A 21,936-nucleotide genomic window follows, 5' to 3' on the forward strand; every position below is an offset into this window, starting at 1 on the left:
GTCCCCTGCTTCCTGGGGGGGGGGAGACTCAGGATTCTCGTGCCCGCCCTGGGTCTCTTGGAAGCAGGCTTCTTTTCTGCTCAGGGGATCCCTTCTGTGGCCCTTGTCGGACAGCCGAGGTTCCGCAACCCTGGGTGTACTTGACGCTGCCCATCCGCCGCTCTGGAAATTATTGTGTAGGACAGTAATTTCTAAGAGAATTTCCGGTTCGCCCCAGGACCCTTTTACCTTCTCCGTGAACTCTTTGTGTTACCAGTGACAGCCCCGGGACCCTTTGTGGCCATGACCCGTCTCTCCGTCCTGACCTCTATACCACCTGTGATGACCCCTGCGCTCCGGTCTTTTTGCAGACCTGCAGAGTTGGTGGCGATGCTGTCGGGCACCCAAGCAGTGGCAGCGGAATGCGCGGACGCGGAGCTGCGGTGCCGTGTTGCTGTGGAGGAGTTGAGCCCGGGCGGGCAGCCGCGAAGGCGCCAGGCCCCGCGCACCGCGGAGCTGAGACTGGGTCGTAACGAGCGCCGCGAGTTGATGCTGAGTCTGCAGGCGCCCGGGCCCGCGGGGCGGCCGCGGTGCTTTCCCCTGCGCGCCGCGCGCCTCTTCACGCGCTTCGCCGCGTCCGGGCGCAGCACTCTGCGGCTTCCCGCCGACGGCGCTCCCCGGACCGGCGCGGTGCAGCTGCTGCTCTCCGACTGCCCCCCTGACCGCCTGCGCCGCTTCCTGCGCACTCTGCGCCTCAAGCTGGCCGCGGCCCCAGGTCCCGGGCCGGCCTCCGCCCGCACGCAGCTGCTTGGCCCGCGTCCCCGCGACTTCGTCACCATCAGCCCGGTGCAGCCCGAGGAGCTGCGGCGCGCGGCGGCCACCTGGGTCACGGACTCCACGCCGGTGAAGCAGCCCACGGAGCCCCGGTCCGGGGCCAAGCCCAGCACCGTGAGGACAGGAAAGGGGGGACGCCTTGGGGAGTGGGTGTGCCACTGAGACGGAAGAGACCGAGAAAGCCCAAGTGTGGGGGGAAGATGGTGGAGGTATTCGAGATGGCTACTGGTTATCTCAGACGAGATGCTCATCAGACTTATGAGAATGACAGGAATATGGGAATTGTGCATGTTTCTCATGGTGCAATCCCTGAGACTGAGTAAGGAGACTAGGAAAAGGGGGCCCAGGTCACATTAAAAGAGAAAGCAGAGAAGGTGCTTCAGAAGAAAAGTGGGAACTTGGTCGCCCTGGAGGAGGAGAGGAGGTTTTGGAGAGAACGAAGCGGTCAGCTGTGTAGGGGCAGCCAACAGGTCCAATCAGATAGGGGGACAAAGTCTGGTGGGTCTGACAGTGTTCGGGAACTGGAACAAATGGATCACAGACCACAGAGGTTTGAGACAAGCTGGTGAGAAGAAGGAGATGTGGCAAGAAGGTGCCCTGGCTAGGCAGGGTTTTGCTTGGGTGTTTTGAGGCAAGAGAGACACATCTGTGACAGGAAGGGTAGTGAGAAGGAAGGATGGGTAAGAGAACCAGGAGAGTTAGGGAACCCAGGGGAGAAAGCTGAAGGAGAATCTGGACCTGCACACTGGGGTCTTCAGGGCACCAGGAGTCAGTGGAGATCCAGCCTCGGTCCCTTCCTCAAGGAGAGACCTGGACCCCTGTGGTTACTGGCAAGATCTCCAGGTGAACCGAGGCTGCCCAAGGGCTCCAAGGAGAGAAGCCAGCAGAGACACAAAGGGCTACCAGGCCAAGAAGGGAGGGGGCAATGCCTAGGGAATGTGGGGAGGCCCTGAGACAGCCCTATCCCCCCAGGAAGTCCCAAGGTGGCCCCTGCCTGTGAAGAAGCTGAGCTTGCCCCCCACCAAACCAGAGCTTTCCAGGGAACAGGCTGCTGTGCTGAGGGTTGTCCTGAAAGGCCAGAGCATTTTCTTCACTGGGAGTGCAGGTAGTGGGGGGCAGAGTGGGTGTGGGGAGAACAGTGGTGTGCTAGGATGGAGGAGAAGTGGCCCTGACTTTGCCTTCTGCCCAGGGACGGGGAAGTCTTATCTGCTGAAGCGTATCCTGGGCTCACTGCCTCCCACAGGCACTGTGGCCACTGCCAGCACTGGGGTGGCAGCCTGCCACATCGGGGGTACTACCCTCCATGCCTTTGCAGGTAAGTGAGAGCCTCTGGGACTTAAGCTGGGAGCAAGCCAGGCAGGTGGGAAGAGAAGGGAGGTCAGGGTTGAGACAGGGCTGGGATCTCAGCCCAGGCTGAATAGTGTCACTCACAGGCATTGGCTCGGGTCAGGCTCCCCTGGCCCAGTGTGTGGCCCTGGCCCAGCGGCCAGGTGTGCGGCAGGGCTGGCTGAACTGCCAGCGGCTAGTCATTGATGAGATCTCCATGGTGGAAGCGGACCTATTTGATAAGCTGGAGGCCGTGGCCAGGTCAGTATGGGCAGTGAGGACTGGGTTCTGGTGGTCTTCCGTGTGGAACTCGCTCACCCCAGCGCCTAAAGCACCACATGCTCCTCTCCAGAGCTGTCCGGCAGCAGAACAAGCCATTTGGAGGGATCCAGCTCATCATCTGTGGGGACTTCCTGCAGCTGCCGCCTGTAACCAAGGGATCCCAGCCCCCGCAGTTCTGCTTCCAGGTAGCACTCACCCTCTGGCCCTAACCCCCATAGGGGTCTGCTCTGCTCCCTGACGCCCCATCTTGCCCCCACCAGGCCAAGAGCTGGAGGAGATGTGTCCCAGTGACCCTGGAGCTGACTGAGGTGTGGAGGCAGACAGACAAGACCTTCATCTCTCTGCTGCAAGCTGTGCGGCTGGGCAGGTGGGCCCTGGTGAATAGAGAAGGGGCCATGGGATGCGGATCCAAGCGTGGGTCAGAGAGGAGCACAGGAACCCAGAGAAGGGAGAGAAATGCTTCATGGCCCCATTGGGGATGGTCACTCTGTGAGCACTGGGGCCCAGCCTCCCCCAGGGTTGGGTCCCTATCATCCAGCACAGGGCCTGGCACAGTGTACATCTCAGGGAATTATGGGCAGATGGAGACACAAGAGTTATTCAGAGATGTTAACACTCCCATTTTACAGATGCAGAAACTGGGGTTCAAAGAGGTGAAGTGACTTGTCCAAAGTCATGGCTAGTAAGTGGCTGAGCTAGGATTTGAACTCAGGTCTGACTCTAAAACCCAAGTTCCTTCTACTCTTTGAGCCTGTGCGGCCACTTGGTGGGGGAGAGGAGGTTGCAGACATGATCCCACCCCAGCTAGGACAAAAGGTTGAAATGCTACAGGTACTCTAACTTGGGAGTGGAAAGGAGGCCAGGAGGGCAGAAGATATGGACCGCAGCTGGGTCTTGGGACCCAGGTCAGATTGGGATGGGATGAAGGAAGCACGTGGTGGTGGTGAGGGGCTTTCTATGCCTGGGGACAGGAGGCAGGTAGGAAGGTGCACAGCATACACCAGCAAGTGTGCGGGACAAGAGAAAGGCTGAGTGGCAGAGCAGTGAGAGGTGTTCCCAACTTCTTCCCCCTCCTCTCGCTTGAGTTGCTGCAGCACCCAGGCTTCCCTGGAGGAAGGCTTGAAGTGGGGAAAATAGAAACACAGGCTAGATTTTTTTTTTCCCCTAAGGCAGCAGGCAAGGGGCTAGAAAATTGTAGCTTGGAGGCCAATCTGATTATAGGGTACCAGTATTACAGGGTATCAACATCAGAGCCTCACCTCAGTCTCTAAATCTCTGGCCTATGCTCACTCCTCATATCTAACTTCCTCAGGAGAGCGGCTAGCTCCAACCTGGGGGCAGACACAGGGAAGGGTGCCTGCCCATGATCACAGCCAAGCACCACCCCCGTGCTCATTCTCCATGTCTGGGGTCCACGTGAGGAAGGAACAAGTTGGCCAGCTTGGGGAACCAGCAAATCTTGCCCTGGTGCCCCATCCAGTCCCCAAGCCTGGTCCACGGCCTGCTGCATGGGCCGTATCACCCACGTGCCCCGCCTTCCCTGGTGTTCAGGTAGGCTCCGCCCTGATAGCCTGGCCTCTGCAGGTGCTCAGATGAGGTCACCCGCCAGCTCCGGGCCACAGCTGCCCACAGGGTGGGGCGAGATGGGATTGTGGCCACGAGGCTCTGCACCCACCAGGATGATGTGGCCCTTACCAACGAGAGGCAGCTGCAGAAACTACCAGGTGAGCAGGGAGCTGGGGCTGGGCCAGACCAGCTGGGAGAGGCCATCAGGCAGGCATGGCCCCCCAGGCAGCCTGGGCCCTTGGTGTCATTTAGATATCTCAGATATCTCGGTCCCAGCCCCTGTGACCATAAAGTCCCTTACATTTGCAGATGTAATTGTGTCTTTGAGAGATGTGACCTTTCCTGGGTCAAAGTCATTCAGCCAATAAACACTAAAAATGAGACTTGAACCCAGGCCTCTGATTCCAAAGCCCAGCTAGCTTTGAGCTGTGCTCACTACCTCTCTCCATGCCCTGGTCTAATGTGTTTTTTCGGAAATTGAGCCACAAGTCAGTGACTTGTAATCTGTTTGCCCAACTCTCTTTTCCCAGGTGAGGTACACAGCTTTGAGGCCATGGACAGTGACCCTGAGCAAGCCCGGACCCTGGATGCCCAATGTCCCGTTAGCCAGCTCCTTCAGCTAAAGCTGGGGGCTCAGGTGAGTGGGAAGCAGGGCCTAGACCCTGGGAGCATCGGCCTCCCTGATCCTAGCCCCTCTGCACGGGCTGCTCCACAGCCAGAGGGCCCAGATGTGACCATAGCAAACTTCTTCCCTCCTGTTCCCAGTCACCTTCCTGCTTTCCATTTTCCACTGCCCTCCTCTTCCTCCACCTGAAGCTCCAGGCAGTGTTGCTTTAGACAAATCCTTTTCCTTTGCTGAAGCTGGGTTTCCCCATCTCTAAATTCAGAGTAAAATACCTACCGCACTCAGTTGTCTTCTGTAGTGTAGCCTCTACTGTGAGCATCCTCCTTCCTTCCACAATGGTGCGGGTGGGATCCTTTTCTCAGGTTCCAAAGGGCACCTAGGGGGAAATGCAGGCACAGTGGTTGGAAGAGGGCTATCCCTCAAGATTGAGGTCCATACACATTCCCTCTAATAGACATGGTCATTGTGCCCTGTCACCTTATTGTTCTTTACCCCCTCCTTCTGAGGCAAACTGAGCAAATGTCATTCCCCTTTGGCACAAGGGGAAACTGAGACCTAAGGAAATAAAGCAGTTTGTCGCAGGGGCCCCAGCAGACTCAGTGCCCCTCCGTGACAGATCCCAGCCTCAGAGATCTGCCGAAGCGACCCCTGGAGCTGAGGCCAGGCGTAGGGATGCCCTGCTGTCCATGCCTCCAGTTTTCCTTCTCTCGCAGGTGATGCTGGTGAAGAACTTGGCAGTGTCTCGGGGCCTGGTAAATGGTGCCCGAGGGGTAGTAGTTGGGTTTGAAGCCGAGGGGAGAGGTAAGTGATAGGGGAGCAGTCCTACTGCTCGGGTTTGCAGCAGGGCCCTGGGGTTAGTGTGCAGAGGAAAAGGCTAGCATGGAAAGGTGAGGCCTGTCCTCACCTTGGAGCCCTGGAGCGGGACTGAAAGGTGGGACTTCTCCACGCCTCCCTCAGGGCTGCCCCAGGTGCGGTTCCTGTGTGGAGTCACCGAGGTCATCCGTGCAGACCGCTGGATGGTGCAGGCCACTGGGGGCCGGCTTCTCAGCCGGCAGCAGCTGCCCCTCCAGCTGGCCTGGGCCATATCCATCCACAAGAGCCAGGTGAGTGTGGGGACGGGGGCAGGATAGGCCTGGGGCATGTTGAAGGGCGGGGGGGTCTTAGAGGCTTTGTGAGGGTTGAACTTGCCCTGGATGGAAAGTTCCAGACCAGCTGTAGAATAAACCTTTCGTTAGTGCATTTCCCATCCCACTTCCTCTCTCTTTCCTAGACACATACACTTCCCCTCTGTCATCTCGGGCCCTGCCATTTTCTGAGCCACTATTGGATATGTTAATTTTAACATATTACGACAACTGTGGGAGGTATAGTTGTAATAATTGTTCTTGTTTTACAGAAGAGGAAACCAAGGCTCAGGGAGGTTAAGTAACTTGTCCAAGGTCACACAGCTAGTGCCCTGCAGAGCCAAGATTCATTTCTATGCCTGTCTGACCCAGACCTGAGCTCTTGCCTTTCACCCTTATCCCTCTACTCTTATCTTGGATCTGTATTTCCTGGACACCCCCCTACTCAGACACCCATCATCCTGTCTCTCTGACTCAGAATCTCTGGACTGGGCAAGGAGATCAGGGGCAATAGCTGGGCTGGTGGAGGTAGGGTCAGGTTCCTGGGCACAAGTGAATTCAGCCTGAGCTGGCTCCAGCCCTGTCCCTCCATCCCCCAGGGCATGTCCCTGGATTGCGTGGAGATCTCTCTGGGCCGTGTGTTTGCCAGCGGCCAGGCCTATGTGGCCCTTTCCCGGGCCCGCAGCCTGCAGGGCCTATGTGTGTTGGACTTTGACCCCATGGTGATTCGCTGTGACCCCCGTGTGCTGAGCTTCTATGCTACCCTGCGGCAGGACAGGGGCCTCAACCTGGTAAGAGGGAGTCACCCAATGGTGGGCCATGTGGCCGTGGGCAGCCTGGGAGCTAGGACAGAGGGAAGGCCAAAGGACCATGGGGAGGGGGTGGCAGAGCCTCCTCTGGCTCCGTTGGCAGCAGGGCTGAGAGGAAGGAGATGCTGGCCCCCAGGCTACGACCCGGGGGTGGCACAAGCCCATGACTGGGTTTCTCTGGCTCTGATATAGGAGTCCCCAGATGACGATGAGGCAGCTTCAGACCAGGAGAACGTGGACCCGAACCTTTGATCTGCAAAGAGAAGACAAAGGGTGGTCTCCCCCTCTTCCTGCTCCCTGGTGGGCCAGGCCCCAGGGGATACCTGGGGGAGGGTAGTGAATGTCCCTTTCTCCCTTCATCAGGGGCTCTCAGTCTCCTGGCAGGGCTCAGGAGAGAGTGCTTCCCATCCATTTGCCAGCTGTGCCTCAGTTTTTCCCCTTGCCCAGGGTGAGCTGCTTCCGGGGTCAGGAGTCGGCAATGGGCCTGCAGCGGTAGCTGGTGTTATAGGACAGAGCTCTCTGCGAGGGGCTGGCCACAGGGCCACACGGTTGTGAATGCCGCTCTCTTTAGGCTGCAGAGAGGAGAGGTGGCAGGTCCTCCAGGAGCAGGAACAGGCTGTAGGGGTCCTGGCAGGGGACTCAGGTCCCAAGCAGAGAAGGGAACCTTGCTGGGGGGGGGGGGGGGATCTTCACAGCTAGACCCAGCCCAGCACAAGCCAGGGCAAACACCCTCCTGAGCCTAACCTGAGAACATGCACTGCAAACTGTGTGTCTATATCTTACGCTGCTCTTTTGGTGAAGAAGTCGTGTGTAGGAGTATTGAAATGGATGTTCTCAGACTGTATTTATTTTGGACAAATAAACCTGTGAACTGTGTGAGGACTGTGAGTTGAGTCTTATGGTCCCTTTAAGAACCCCTACCTGGGGCACTGGCTGACCCTTTCCGGGGTGCTACCCCTACCCCACCCCGCATACCTGGTCACACAGAGGTGTCTGTTAACGCCTTGATGGCTGAGCTCAGAGCACCCTTATATGAGCTTTTGTTAGTATCACTGGTTATTTGGCAAAGCTGAGTTACCTGAGGTTGGTGACTCATAGCGAATTGCCGTCACCCAGCAGTCTGACGAGGACACACTAGAGAATTCACACGATGGGAAATGGGCCTGTCACAATATCCAAATGCCGGGGGCCTCGGTTGAAACTTTCTCACTTTGTGCCTTACTGGGGCTCCAGCTTGGATGTTCTGACCATCATAGCTTCAGCTGATATGTAAATTGCTCAGGGGCCCTCATAGGCTGGCAAAGACTATTAAGGTTCACTGCTTATGAGTGAAAAGGTTATCAGTTCTGGCTGATAAATACAGGTTATAGTGGAAGCGTGCAGTGGCAGCGCTAGAGAGCAACGGTTAGTTAAATGTAAAATTGCCAATGGTGGGAGAGCTTAAGAAGGTGGAAACCATGCTGGTTGCTAGGGGATGTGAAATCTCGGGTGCTTGAAGGTGTTTGTCTTTGTCTCCCAAAAGCCAGCAGAGGCTCCAGCACACAAAGATTGGGTGCTCAGGGAGTGTCTGCTTAAATGGGGGCTCAGTGCCATGGTGTTTCAGAGGGGCTACAGGGCCTCAGACATTCACGGTGGGCTTCGTGGAGGAGGCACAGCCTGTGGAGAATTTGACTGATGGTTATAGATTGGGGAGAGACCTGGCTTTCCATCCTGGTTTTACCACTCACCAGCTGTGCAACTTTAGGCATGTTACACAACCACTCTGAGAGGGTGTCCTTACCTATAAAGTGCAGGTGGTAACTGACATCCACATAGGTTTGTTGGGAGAAAGGCCAGCCACATGGCAGGAGGTCAATCAGTAGCTGTTATTAACATTTATGGGACTTCCCTGGTGGCGCAGTGGTTTAGAATCCGCCTGCCAATGCAGGGGACACGGGTTCGAGCCCTGGTCCAGGAAGATCCCACATGCCGCGGAGCAACTAAGCCCGTGCGCCACGACTACTGAGCCCACGTGCCGCAACTACTGAAGCCTGCGCGCCTAGAGCCTGTGCTCCACAACAAGAGAAGCCACTGCAATGAGAACCCTGCGCACCACAACCAAGAGTAGCCCCCACTCGCCGCAACTAGAGAAAGCCCACGTGCAGCAACGAAGACCCAATGCAGCCAAAATGAATAAATAAAATTTATGATGACTAATGGTTATCATCACCGTGGTGTCCGTAGAGCACAGTCCTGCCTGTTCCTACACTGGCTCCTTTGGCAAACAAGATGTGGGGGCTTAGAGGGGTGCCAGCCGGGCCCCCTGGATGACCCCTGCCTGCCTTGCACTTACCACCACCCATCCTGACCCTGAGGAGTCAACTGTTTTTCTGTGGCATGAACCCTTTCCTCTGCCCCAAATACAAGACAGTCTTAGGAGAAGCCAAGCCCATCGGGGTGACCCCACACACACAAGTGGGCAACCATGGGGGCTTTTAAATGCGGTACCATTCAAGGATCAGGGTGTTCCCAAGTCAAGATAACTTGAGCGGGAAAGGAAGGTGGCAGAACAGAAGCCTAGCGCAAAGAACTGATATGAAGCCCAGAAACCCAGGCTTGGGAACCAGTGGGAACCAGGGAGGCTAGTCACTGAAGGTGGAGCTGGGAGCAGCTGGCCAGGAGGACCTCTGCGACCACCCCTGGACAGCGAGCACAGCCACCAGGGAAGGAGTCCTGAGCTACACAGGTGGGCATGTCTCTGGTTGAGCTTGGTCTCCTGCAGAGCCTGCAGCCACTGACAAGAGGCTGAATATGCTCTCAGGGTGCAAGAAGGACCAGGGCTTCTGCCCAGAGATGAATCCCCCATCATCCTCCAGAGCCAGGCTCTTGAAGATGTCTTGGAGATGCAGTTATTTCTTCTGTACACTCTCCTGGGACTCTCCTCTCTGACCCCGCCCCCCAACTTACACTGCTGAGGCATCCCCACCACCCCCAGCCCCTTTCCCTTCCCCAGGGACTGATTTCAGCTTTCCCTGCTCTCAGATGAACTCACCCTGCTTAAAGATGTCTTCCTCATGAGACCGTCTGGGCACCGGAAAGTCCTGTCCTTAGCAATCCTCTCTCAAGGTGAGGATGCTCTCCTGAAGGCCCCTGGAGGAGGGCAAACATGTTCATAGGAGGGGGAGCTCCAGACATCCCTGCCCCTCAGGCCAGATCATGAGAGTAGACTGCCTCATGAGGGAGGTGTGCAAGGAACCTCCCAGTTCTTTATTTTCTTGGCATCTCATTTAATCTAACTTTAAACCTGAATCCCTGGGGGGTGTAGGGAAACCCCTATCTCAGTCAGGATTGGGGGCTCCCCACCCTCAGGGTCATACAGGCAGGAGTAGGCCTCATAGGAGCAGGCCTCTCAGCTCCAGGGCCTCGTGGTAGCTGCTGACACCCGCAGTGACCAGCAACCACAGGCCATAACTCTGCCCAGGCCCGGGGGCAGGGTGGGGGAGGGCGTTCCCAGAGCCATAACCTCTCTGGGGGCCTCACACCATGCCCTCTGGAACCCTGCATCTCCCTGTGGTACTCCCAGGGGACCCTCTGATCACTGGACCCTCCCCTGTCTTGGAGACCTTCCTCTCTGATTCTCCTTACCCCCAACGTAATCCCCTCAAGGAAGTGGACCTAGGATGCAAAAGCCAGGAAACACTGTGTCCTCAGATAGCTTCCAGATTTGAGACAAAGAAGCCTCGTGACCCCACTTAGAATTTGGGGGCGGGGTGGAGGCATAAGGACCGACAGAACCAAGAAAACATCCTCAGTAATATCCTGTCACACTGGGATAAAGGAGACCTCCTGCCCGTCTTGTGCGTTCATTTATTCATTCATTCATTTCACAAATATTTATCCAGGTGCTGGCTAGACACTGGAGACCCCACAGTAGCAAGAGACCTGGCTTAGATGTCTTTGTGCACCAAAGCACTGAGCACAATTACTTTAGAAAGGAGACACTTCATAAAATGTTTGATATTTAAAGAATTCAGGGACAGTGCCATCCCCTGAGAGGTGGGGATTTTTACTCCCATTTTGCAGAGGAGGTAGCTGAGGCCTGGGGAGCTGGGCAGTGGCAGAGCTGGAACGGGAACCCTGCGCACTCCACTTGGTGTTCACGGAGCTGTCCAAAGGGAGTAAGAGGTGGGGCTGAGACAGAGGGACTGGTGGAGGGCCCACCTTCACCCTACCCTCAGTCGGAGGCATGGGGAGGGTTTAGCGAGGCATGAGCTGCTCCTTTCTGAGATCCTGGCACAGTTTGCTCACCCCTACTGGGCCAATGGTGGTGCTCAGACCGCTGCATCCCAGAGTAGTGGGCCTCCTGCTCCCCAAGCACCACACACCAGACACCACTAGGTGGCGCCAAGTTGTCAGTCGGTCTCTGCCCAGAGACCTGTCGGGTCCTTTGTCTTCCAGTCTCTGTGCCTGGGTGGGCCACCTCAGGAGCTGGGGCGGCCAGTAGGCATAGGGAAGCTTCTTTGTTGAGAAGCTAGTACCAGGTATCTGTTGAGTGTCTCATGGTTTGAGTTCATTAGCCCCCTTGTTTTTCCACAATAACCCCAAGAGGAGAGTGGGACATTATCCCCACCTTATGGGGAAATGAAACTAATCCCCTGTAAGGTTAGGTGACTTGGCCAAGGTCACACTGCAGGCTGGGTCTGGAACCCAAGTCCCAGGGTCCTGGGATATTTGCAAGGTCAGCAGAGGGCACTGAAGCCAGATACTGGCTCCACAACTTGCTGTGTAACCTTGGACATGCTGCCTAAAACCTCAGCCCAAATTTCATCATTAGCCATGGAGTTAGGACAGGTAAAGAGCTGGGGTGGGGACAGGCATGTGGTAAACCCTCATGGTTAGTTCCTATTGGCCTTTATTGCACTTACCTGAAGAGGCCACCCTGCAACCCTCCTCATCTCTCCCTCCCCCTGTCCCCCAGCCTCTAGGGTGGCCAGAGAATAACAAAGAGAATTAGCAGGAGCCCAGAGTAAACTCTCTTTCAGTCTTCCCTCCTGGAGGACCCAGGCTGTGCCCAGCCTCTAAGGGGAAGGGGAGAATGAGGTCTTGTCCCCTCTCCTTCCCAAAACAAACTTGAGTCCCAGCCCTGGTCGGTGACTGTGTGTATCATAACTGCCCCTCTTCTTGCCTCTGTCCACCTTCTTATCTGAGCATCTTTGATGACTCTATGAGGGGGATCTTTAGACCTAGTTTACAGAGGAGGCTCACAGAAGGTGGGCAGCTCAAGGTCACAGGGCTGTAAATGGCAGAGCCAGGATGGCACCCAGGTGTCTGAAGCCTCACCTTGGTGTTCAGGACCTTTGCAAAAAGGAGGAAGCAGGCGCTGCTTCCTTTCCCCTAGCTTTGTTCCTGAAACCCCACACTCAAGACTCCATTTCTTTAGGATTCCAAGAGCATCACCTGCTGAGACATAAATGGCTGGGAGGGGATGAGATGGAAGGGGAGGGGCTTGGTAGGAGACCCTGAATGGGGCAGTGAACCCGGGTGCCAGACTAGCCCTGCGGGGAGGAGGCTGATAGTCAGCCCACCTTCCACTCCTTGGACTCCCACCACCTCCAGCTCCCTCCTGCAGCCTCGCAGCCTCCCGGCAGATGCCCGCGCCAGGGGTGCCCCCTCACTCCCCTCCCCCAGCTGGTGTTGGGTTCAGTAAGCAGAGCCCCAGCTCACCTGGGAAGGTGTCGAGTGAGGAGGGCGTCCAGTTACAAGCTGGGGCTGGGAGGGCAAGCAGGGGCAACCCAGGGGCAGGAGCCAAAGGCCTGGGACCTGGTGGTGGGGGTAGGTGTCAGGGGAAGGCCTCAGGACCTACCCCCCAACCCTGCAGGGGCCTCCTCCCTGCTGCTGGAGGCCCCAGCTCCTGGGGACTGAAGCAGAAAGACCATGGCATCCTCCTCAGATGCCACCTGGCAACTAGCACACCCGTCAGCTAGGCCTCAGTTTCCCCATCCTCAGAATGGGGGTAGGGTGAGAATAAGCCCCGTGTAACCGATCCACCACAGCCCAGGACTAATCTGGGTAAACTGTGAAGGGCTGTGCACACCCTTAGGTAGGGTGTTCTCTCTGTTCAGCTCCAGTCCTTTCTCTCCAACACCCAGGGTGGCCTCCTCCCCCGCCCTGCACCCTGGGCCCTGGCACTGCACTCCATGCCTATTTAAGGCAAATCTCCTGATCTCCTTTTAAATAACATTCACTCCTTGTTGTGGAACAGACAAGCAGGGCCTGAGCTTAGAAAAAGGGGAGGGAGTTGCAAATATCCCATCAGAGAGTGGGGGGAACACAGTGGTGAAGCAGGTATGGGAGGGTCCTTGCACTCCCTACCCCAGCCTCCCATTTGGTCCCCTCACTGCACAGGCCCTGGATTGGCTCCAACCCCTTTAGAGGGACTGGGGCACTCCCAGAAGGCTTCCTGTCAGTGTTCAAAGCCCCAGGGACTGTGGTGGTGTGGGAGACTGAGGAATAATGCCACTCCCAAGGCCTGGGGGGTGGCGTGCTTGGGTGAAGAAGTGGCATTTGACCAGCAAGGGGAGTGGGAGGGTCTGGGGTAAGACTGACATCTGATCTCACAGCCTGCCAGTAAGGATGAAACAACTGCTATTCCCTTCTAGAATCAGAGGCTCAGAGAGGCCAAGAGACCAGCCCAGGGCCACGCAACTAGTGAGTGGAAAGGTCTGAAATCTAGGCCTCGCTCTGCTCCAAATTTATGCTTTCTGCCCCTCCATGCCAGGTCTCCTTGTGTCTGGGGCTGTATGTGACACCAGGCAGTGACTCATCAGGGACCAGGCATCATTCAAAGTCCCCCACACGGGACTTCCCTGGTGGCACAGTGGTCCGGAATCCACCTACCAATGCAGGGGACATGGGTTCGAGCCCTGGTCCGGGAAGATCCCACATGCCACGGAGCAACTAAGCCCGTGCGCCACAACTACTGAGCCTGCGCTGCAGAGCCCGCGAGCCACAACTACTGATACCCGTGTGCCTAGAGCCCGTGCTCCACAACAAGAGAAGCCACTGCAATGAGAAGCCCGCGCACCGCAACGAAGAGTAGCCCCTGCTCACTGCAACTAGAGAAAGCCCGCGTGCAGCAACGAAGACTCAACGCAGCCAAAAATAAATAAATAAAAAATAAATTTAAAAAAACGAAAACAAAAACCAAGTCCCCCCCACACTCTTCCTGCCTGCATAGCTCTCAGGCAGGGACCCTGACTCCTTTGCTTCTGCCTCCCTCTTCTTTTCTCCAGGCCAACCACACCTCTCCTTCCCCTCCTCCCAGGTTCCTGGCCCAGGCATCCCCCTGCTTCTGGCCTGGCCCCCAGATTAGCTCACCTTAACTTGGTCACGTACTCAGAAACTTACAGCCAGAAAGTGGCATGTCCCACACTCCTCCGAAGGAGTGAAGCAGCGAGGCTAGGCTCCTTCCCACTGCAGGACCCCCCGCAGGGCCCTTCCCAGCCACTCTGTTCCTCCCCCTTGAGGCCCGGAGGCCCTCCCTCTCCCGCTTCCTTCTCTTCCTCTTTCCCCCAGGTGTCCTGGCCGCCTCCGCAGCCTCCCATCTCAGAGTGGCTAATCCCCCTGTGGTCCTCACATGACGGAGACGCCCTCTTTGGGGTTCAAAAGGAGAGGGTCAGGGATCCTTTACAGATCATGTTGCCTCCCCAGGCATGTAAGCCCCAAGAGGCCAGCCCCACCCGCGTGTCAGTGTCATGCTGGACTAGGGGGTGGGGGACCAGAGTGAGGAAGAAGCCCTAGCCTTGTCTTCCTCTGGGCACATAGAGCAGATAGGGGCCAATGTGGTCAGCTGGTCCAATGGCCTCATTTCACAGATGAGCAACTGTGGCCCAGGGAAGAGGAGGAGAGGCCCCGGGGGCTCACAGTGAGACAGAAGCTGAGCTGGGTCTTACTGGGACCCCTGGTAACCTCAGGTGGGGCTTGATCCCAGGGGAAGAAGGGTCAATGATAGGAGGAAACTCGGCTCAGTGTTTAAGCGGGGTGGGGTGTCCTTGAAACTTTCAGGGTCTTTCTAGCTTGGTTCTACCTTTTACCTCTTGTTTGCCCTTGCACAATCCCCTTTCCCTCTTTGGGCCTCAGTTTTCTTGTGTAAAACAAGTGGGTTGGGTAGATGGTCTTTAAGATTCCTTACTGTTTACATCTTCTGCACCTCCCATCAGCCCAGCCCCATCGCCCAGGCCTTTCCAGCTCTCGCGCAGGCCCAGGTCTGCCTCATAGCCCCTCAAGATTGCTCCAACAGGGAATTCCCTGTGGTTGGGACTCGGCACTTCCACGGCAGGGGGTGCGGGTTCGATCCCTAGTCGGGGAACTAAGATCCCGCATGCTGTGCGGCACAGCCAAAAAAAAAAAACATTGCTCCAACAGCCTCTACACTGTCTCTAGCCTCCGCTCTCGTCCCCTGCAATAAGCTGCCCCAGACGTTGCCCAGGTAACCTACTGATGCTTAGGAATCTCCCATGGCCCTCCACGGCCTCCCTAAGAATAATCCAACTCATCACCTGGCATTCAGCACATCCCACCCGCAGCCTTGGACCCTGGGCTCAGTTTCTTCATCTACCAAGCACTAACGACCCCTCACTTAGGGACTGTGGTGTAGACACATAGCAGGGCACAGGCCAGGAGCCCAGGAAAGGTGGGATGGCCTGAGTGGCACTCAGGGCTTCTCTGTGCTGAAAAGGCTGCCCATCCCACCCCCACTCCTTCATCCAAATTGGTGAGGTGCTCCAAGGCTGATTCAAGCTCCGTCCCCTCCTAGAGAGGCCAGGCCCCCTGGGTGGCCCCATCGGAGTGACCTTGCCCATGTGGAGCTCCCACGGGCCAGATTCACTCGCCTGCCTGTATCTGCAGCTCCCGTCATCCTGTGGGGAAGGTACAACTGGCCGCTCCTGGAGAACCAGCTGGCAGGCACTTGCTGAGTGAACCCTTGGGTCTGTGGGTTCCTGCCCAAACCCCTCTCCTTCCCCCAGGGCGGTGTTTTTTTGTTTGTTTTTTGTTTTTTGTGGTACGCGGACCTCTCACTGTTGTGGCCTCTCCCGTTGCGGAGCACAGGCTCCGGGCGCGCAGACTCAGCGGCCATGGCTCACGGGCCCAGCCGCTCCGCGGCATGTGGGATCTTCCCGGACCAGGGCACGAACCCGTGTCCCCTGCATCGGCAGGCGGACTCTCAACCACTGCGCCACCAGGGAAGCCCCAGGGCGGTGTTTTTAACATGGGATTTTCTTTGACTCTCAGAGACTTCCTCACTCCCAGCTCCACAAGCTCATAGCTGGGCCTCGGGGCAGACTCTCAGCTGGAGGTTTTAGACCCTGTCTTGCCCTGATCCAGTGACTGGCCAAATGGACTCTCAGAAGCCTTCCCCAAAGGCCCAGGAAGGAGTAGCTGGCAGGAAATACCACTTATTAGAAGAGAATGCTAAGGGAAGAGAAGCCAGGACCTAGAAGCTTGGAGACCTCCCACCCTGGGGTTTGAACACTGCTTCAGCCACTTACTAGTTTCAGGGTCTTGGGAAAATTACCTAATGTCTCTGAGCCTCAGTTTCCTCATTGGGAAATAATAACAACTATTTCATCCTATGATGAGAGAATTAGATGATGCACGCAAAGTGCTGAGCTCACGGCCTGACACCTCGTAAATGCTCAAAAGATGGTAGCTATGATCCTTATTGAGGACAGATGGATCAAGGCCCCCAGCTGAGGGGGTGCAGGCTGTTGGCTGTTCAGCCAGAGGTAGGCAGCTGGTTAGTAGCTAGAATACAAACACAAAGTCCCAAGCCTGGTGCTAAGCAGTCTACATACATCATCTCATTTAAACAGTCCCTTCCTCTCTCAAAAGTAGGGGAAATTTCCTAAGGCTCAGTGAGTACTTGTAGAAGGTCTGCAGTTTACAAAGTACTGTTTACTTTATAGAGCCAACCTCTCACCCTGTGAGCATTCTAATAGTTGTCAACGGTCACACGACTAGATCTGGGACTAGAACCAGGGGACGGCTCCATCTTTCCCCAGAGGCTGGTGGCAGACACTCTGAGGGGCTTGGTGAGGCCTGAAATCCCCACCCAGGGCCTAGGGTGGGACAGGGGCTTTGAAGACAACAGTGTCATGTCTGGCTCCTGCCCAGCATCTGGTTCTGTGCTGGGCGGAGACCTGGGTCTGCAACTCATCAGCCCCACCTGTCAGCCCTCCCAGGCAGGCACGTGGGGCCTTCGGTTATCACTAAGGAGAGCGCGGCTGAGGGGGGCCTCAGTTCAGGGGCCTGGTCTCCCTTCCTTGCTGGGCACCTTCAGGCAGGGAGCTGTGTTCCCACCGGCCAAGCACCTCCAAGTTGACTGGGCTCTGTGATATGACAGGTACCCTGAAATATGCAAAGACCGCACTCATTCAATAAATATTTATTGAACACTGACAGTGTGCCTGGCCCTGAGCTGGCTGTGGGGTATTGGACAAAAATTCCCGCCTACATTCTAGTAAAAGAAGCTGTAAAGGAAAGCATAAGTGTGGTGGAAACAAAAGAGAGCAATTAGCTTTACACAGGTTAGTCTGAGAAGGCCTTTGAGCTGAGGGAGGGAAGTACAGCTAGAAAGAGCATTCTAGACAGAGAAGAGGGCCCACGCAAAGGCCCTGAGACAGGAAAATTTGGAGTGTTTGGAGATGAGCAAGCCTGCCGTGAGGTGGGCACACAGCGAGCTTGCCCTCAGTACATGCCAGCTGAACAAATCAACCAAAGCTCATAAGGATTTCTGCATCCAGCTGAGACGGAGTAACAGGGACTGGATTTACATCCCCACCTAAGACAACTAAAATACCCCGCAAAATATATGCAACGGTGGTTCTCAAGACATCGGGTGCCAGACAGGGAAAAATAGTGACTTCTGGGAGTAAGGACACAAATGAGGTGAGCCCTATAAGTGCCCCACCTCACTGCCTGAAGAAAGTTTCCAGACCAGAGCGCAGCGAGAGGAAGGCAGGTGAAGTCTGGCAGCCTCCCCACACTGAGAAGACACTGAAAAGCTGGGAGTACGGAACACAAGGCAGAGAACCAAAAGGGCCAGAGCTGCACACAGAGAACTCTAGAGCTCTACACAGGGTACCTCTGCAGTCATTCTGCTCAGTGCACGCATGTGAGGAAACCACCAGAAAGCACGGTGCGCACCACCCAAAAGGATGAGAGAGGATAATCCTTGGAGCTCACAGAGAGCTGCGAATAGTGCTGGTTCCCACAAACCAGAGGAGAAACCACACAATTAACGGGACACTGAGTAGAGCCAGCGTCGGAAGAAGTTTTGGTTCGGAAGTGGGAAAAAACTAGACACTGCTCTGGCCCCCGCTAACAAAAGTAAGATCTGAAAGGACCAAACTGTTTTCAAGTAACTTTAGCACGCCAGGACAAAGCTCAAGGACATTTATAAGAATACACACACACAGGGCTTCCCTGGTGGCGCAGTGGTTGGGGGTCCGCCTGCCGGTGCAGGGGGCGCGGGTTCGTGCCCCGGTCTGGGAGGATCCTGCGTGCCACGGAGTGGCTGGGCCCGTGGGCCATGGCCGCTGAGCCTGCGCGTCTGGAGCCTGTGCTCCGCGCGTGGGGGCTGGGGGGTGGGGGGTGGCGGCAGCAGTGAGGGGCCCGCGAACCGCAAAAAAAAAAAAAGAATACACACACACACACACACACACAAATCCAGTAATTGATAAAATAAAATTCTTAATGCCTGGCAACCAATAAAAATTAGCAGGTAAAAAAGAAACAGGAAAATATGACTCATAATGAAAAGAAAAACCAATCAATTGAAACCTACCTAGAAATTACCCAGATGATAGAGTTATTACAGACTTTTTTTTTTTTTTTTTTTTTTTGGCTGCACAGCATGCAGGATCTTAGTTCCCCAACCAGGGATCAAACCCATTCTCCCTACAGTGGAAGCATAGAGTCTTAACCACTGGATCGCCAGGGAAGTCCCTATCACAGACATTAAAACAGTTATTCTAACTATATTCCATATGTTCAAGAAGATAAAGAAAAGACTGACCATGTTAAATAGAGATATAGAAGGTATTTTTTAAAAGATCCAAGTTGAAATTATGAAAACTATAATGTCTGAGATAAAAATACACTAGCTGGATTAATAGAACACTAGACATGGCAGAAGATTAGTGAATTTTAATACATAGTAATAGAAACTATCCAAAATAAAACACCTAGAGAAAAAAGGCTAATAATAATAATAATAACATGGCATCAGTGAGCTGTGAGATGACTTCAAGCGACCTAATATTACTATATATGTAACCTGAAGAAAGAGACAGGAAAAAATATTTGAAGGAAAAAATTAACTGAAACATTTCTAAATTTGATAAAAACGATAAATCCATAGATCTAAGATAATTAACCCCAAGCACTATAAACATAAAGAAACTATACCAAGCCCTCTGGTCTTCCCCATCCAACAGAAAGCACAAGAGAGACCAAGATTGAACCTGGGCCCTCGGCAGTGAAAGCACAGAGTCCTAACCACTGGACCACCAGGAAATTCCCAAGACAGCTGCATCTTCTTGTGCAGTGCCAGCCGTGTCACTGAGACATGATGGTGAAGGCTGGAGTAAACGAATACAGCTGTATTGGGTGCCTGGTCACCAGGACTACTTTTTTTTTTAAATAAATTAATTAATTAATTTATTTTTGGCTGCTTTGGGTCTTTGTTCCTGTGCGTGGGCTTTCTCTAGTTGTGGCGAGTGGGGCCTTCTCTTGTTGCAGAGCATGGGCTCCAGGCGCTCGGGCTTCAGTAGTTGTGGCGCACGGGCTTAGCTGCTCCTTGGCATGTGGGATCTTCCCGGACCAGGGCTTGAACCTGTGTCCCCTGCATTAGCAGGCGGATTCCCAACCACTGAGCCACCAGGGAAGTCCCACCAGGACTACTTTTAACTCTGGCAAAGTAGATAATGTCTCCATCAATGACCCCTTCATTGACCTCAACTACATGGTCAACATGTTCCAGTATGATTCCACCCATGGCAAATTCAATGGCAGAAAGATGAGAATGGGAAGCTTGTCATCAATGGAAGGCTCATCTCCATCTTTCAGGAGTAAGATCCCACCAACATCAAATAGGATAACACTGGTGCCAAATATGTTGTGGAGTCCACTGGTGTCTTCATTATCATGGAGAAGGCTGGGGCTCATTTTAAGGGTGGAGCCAGAAGGGTCATCATTTCTGCTCCTTCTGCTGATGCCCCCATGTATGTCATGGGCATGAACCATGAGAAATATGACAACTCACTCAAGATTGTCAGCAATGCCTACTGCATCACCAATTGCTTGCCCCCGCTCCCCTCAGCCAACATCATTCATGACAACTTTGGCATCATGGAGGGACTCACACCCACAGTCTATGCCATCACTGCCCCCCAGAAGACAGTGGATAGCTCCTCTGGGAAGCTGTGGTGTGATGGTCATGGGGCTGCCCAGCACATTATCCCAGCTTCTACTGGTGCTGCCAAGGCTGTAGGCAAGGTCATCCCTGAGCTGAACGGGAAGCTCACTGGCGTGGCCTCTCATGTCCCCACCCACAGTGTGTTGGTTCTGGATCTGACCTCCATTTGGAGAAAGCTGCCAAATGCGATGACATCAAGAAGGTGGTAAAGCAGGTATCAAAGGGTCGGTTAAGGGCATCCTGGGCTACATTAAGGACCAGATTGTCTCCTGAGTCTTTAACAGTGACACCCACTCTTCCACCTTTGATGCTAGGGCTGGCACTGCTCTCAATGACCACTTTATCAAGCTCATTTTCTGGTATGACAATGAATCTGACTATAGCAACAGGGTGATGAACCTTATGGTCCACATGGCCTCCAAGGAGTAAGAGTCCCTGGACCATCAGCCCTACTAAGAACGCGAGAGGAAGAGAGAGGTCCTCAGCTGCTGGGGAGTCCTTGCCTCAGCTCAGTCTCCCAAAACTCTGAGAATCTCTCGTTCTTGACAGTTTCCAAGAACAAGAAACTGTGACCCCATCAGAGTTGGGGCTCTCCCAAGCCCTACTTTGGAGGACCCCTATTTTGTCATGTACCATCAATAAAGTACTCTCTACTCAACCAAGAAAAAAAAAGAAAAAGGAAAAAAAACCTATACCAAAGTATATCAAAATTGTTTTTAAAAAGTGATAAGGAGAATTCTCAACCTTTCTGTGGTTTGGGGTTGCTGTCTGCCTCATAAAGCAAAGTAGAGGGTTTGTCTTCTGGGAAGACAAAAGTCGTCTTTTCCTCTGAAAAAGGCTCTTACATAGTTGGCTTTGGCATCTTCCAGGAATAAGAGGGCAGGGATGGAGGCCTCATGAGTCTGGGATTTCAGTTGGGATAGAGAGAGAAGACAGTGGTTATAACCAGAAAGTCAGAGTTGGGTGTCATTACCTCCAGAACTCATCACTATTAACTCAGCCTGGACTTCATAAGTCATAGAAGTGGATTCCTTAATAAAATACTAGTTTCCAAAAAAAAAAAAAGTGATAAAGAGAAAGACTTAAAGGCAGCCTAAGAAAAAAAGACACACTACATACAAACAGACAAAAATAAGGATAGCAGATTTTTTTTTGTCAGAAACAATGCAAATGTACCTGTTATACCTGGGTTAATACTTCTGGGAAAGTTGAAACTCAGTTACGTAACAGTATTGAGCAAACTTGACTTAAGAAGATGACTCTTTCAATAGGGTCTTTCTTTGACTTATTTGATTCTGATTGGTTTGGGTCTTGGGGACCATGGCTTCAAAGTACACTCCAAACACTGGGAATTCTCCTGCTTATAGTTATCATAAAAATCCCCCTGGTGCATTATATTCTCTCAAAAGCTTTGAAATGCGTGTTCACAGCTGTTAAATGTCAAGCAAATGATCTCCCTAAGACTGGGATGTCAGAAAAGGAACAAGGAGAATGACCACTTTAAGGATTAGGAAACGGGAACCATGACCTATGAATGTCACAGGGATTAAACAAAACATTATGATCTGTGGATACCACACCAAGCATCCATAGATACGTAGCTCAGAGTGGCACTAATACCTTAAATTTTGATCACATCTCTCAGGGTGAGAGTTTGATCAAAAGGGGGGAATTGTTAAAAAGAAGTAACAAGCCCAAAATGGAGTTATTTGCCCCCAGGACAGCAAACCAAGACTTAATTGTACTTTCAACCTCTCCCAGGAATGTGGTTTTTAAATAAATACCTTAAATTTCCTAATTAGCACTAATCAGTGAGGCAATCTGCATAATGAGACCCCCCCACCCCACCCTTCCTTTCCCGGCCAAAGAAGATGACCTGGCCTGAAACAATTCTTTTTTTCATTTTGCTAGTAACCTCCTTGCCCCACCGTCCTT

The 21,936-nt window shown here is 54.0% G+C and overlaps 1 protein-coding gene and 1 pseudogene across 3 annotated transcripts; both read left to right on the top strand.

The window, feature by feature from the left end:
- Nucleotides 1-339: 339 nt before the first annotated feature.
- PIF1 (PIF1 5'-to-3' DNA helicase) lies at nt 340-6,969 on the top strand (the record flags this gene model as incomplete). Of its 2 annotated transcripts, XM_079912281.1 has the most annotated exons (12): nt 340-927; nt 1,786-1,918; nt 2,003-2,128; nt 2,247-2,400; nt 2,492-2,606; nt 2,682-2,788; nt 4,006-4,145; nt 4,518-4,624; nt 5,326-5,413; nt 5,570-5,715; nt 6,336-6,527; nt 6,738-6,969. In XM_079912281.1, the coding sequence occupies 12 exons, from the start codon at nt 370-372 to the stop codon at nt 6,795-6,797; spliced, it is 1,926 nt and encodes a 641-aa protein (XP_079768407.1). In that variant the 3' UTR covers nt 6,798-6,969. The 2 variants fall into 2 exon arrangements, with proteins under 2 accessions (XP_079768407.1, XP_079768406.1); XM_079912280.1 differs by having other exon boundaries at nt 370-927; nt 6,336-6,768.
- Nucleotides 6,970-19,140: 12,171 nt separating this feature from the next.
- LOC307182040 (glyceraldehyde-3-phosphate dehydrogenase-like) lies at nt 19,141-21,018 on the top strand (annotated as a pseudogene). The gene is made up of 2 exons: nt 19,141-19,200; nt 19,474-21,018. The product of its transcript is annotated as a glyceraldehyde-3-phosphate dehydrogenase-like (transcript).
- The last annotated feature ends 918 nt before the right edge of the window (nt 21,019-21,936 follow it).

Source organism: Stenella coeruleoalba, assembly GCF_951394435.1.
Source record: "Stenella coeruleoalba genome assembly, chromosome: 2".
Lineage (NCBI taxonomy): Eukaryota > Metazoa > Chordata > Mammalia > Artiodactyla > Delphinidae > Stenella > Stenella coeruleoalba.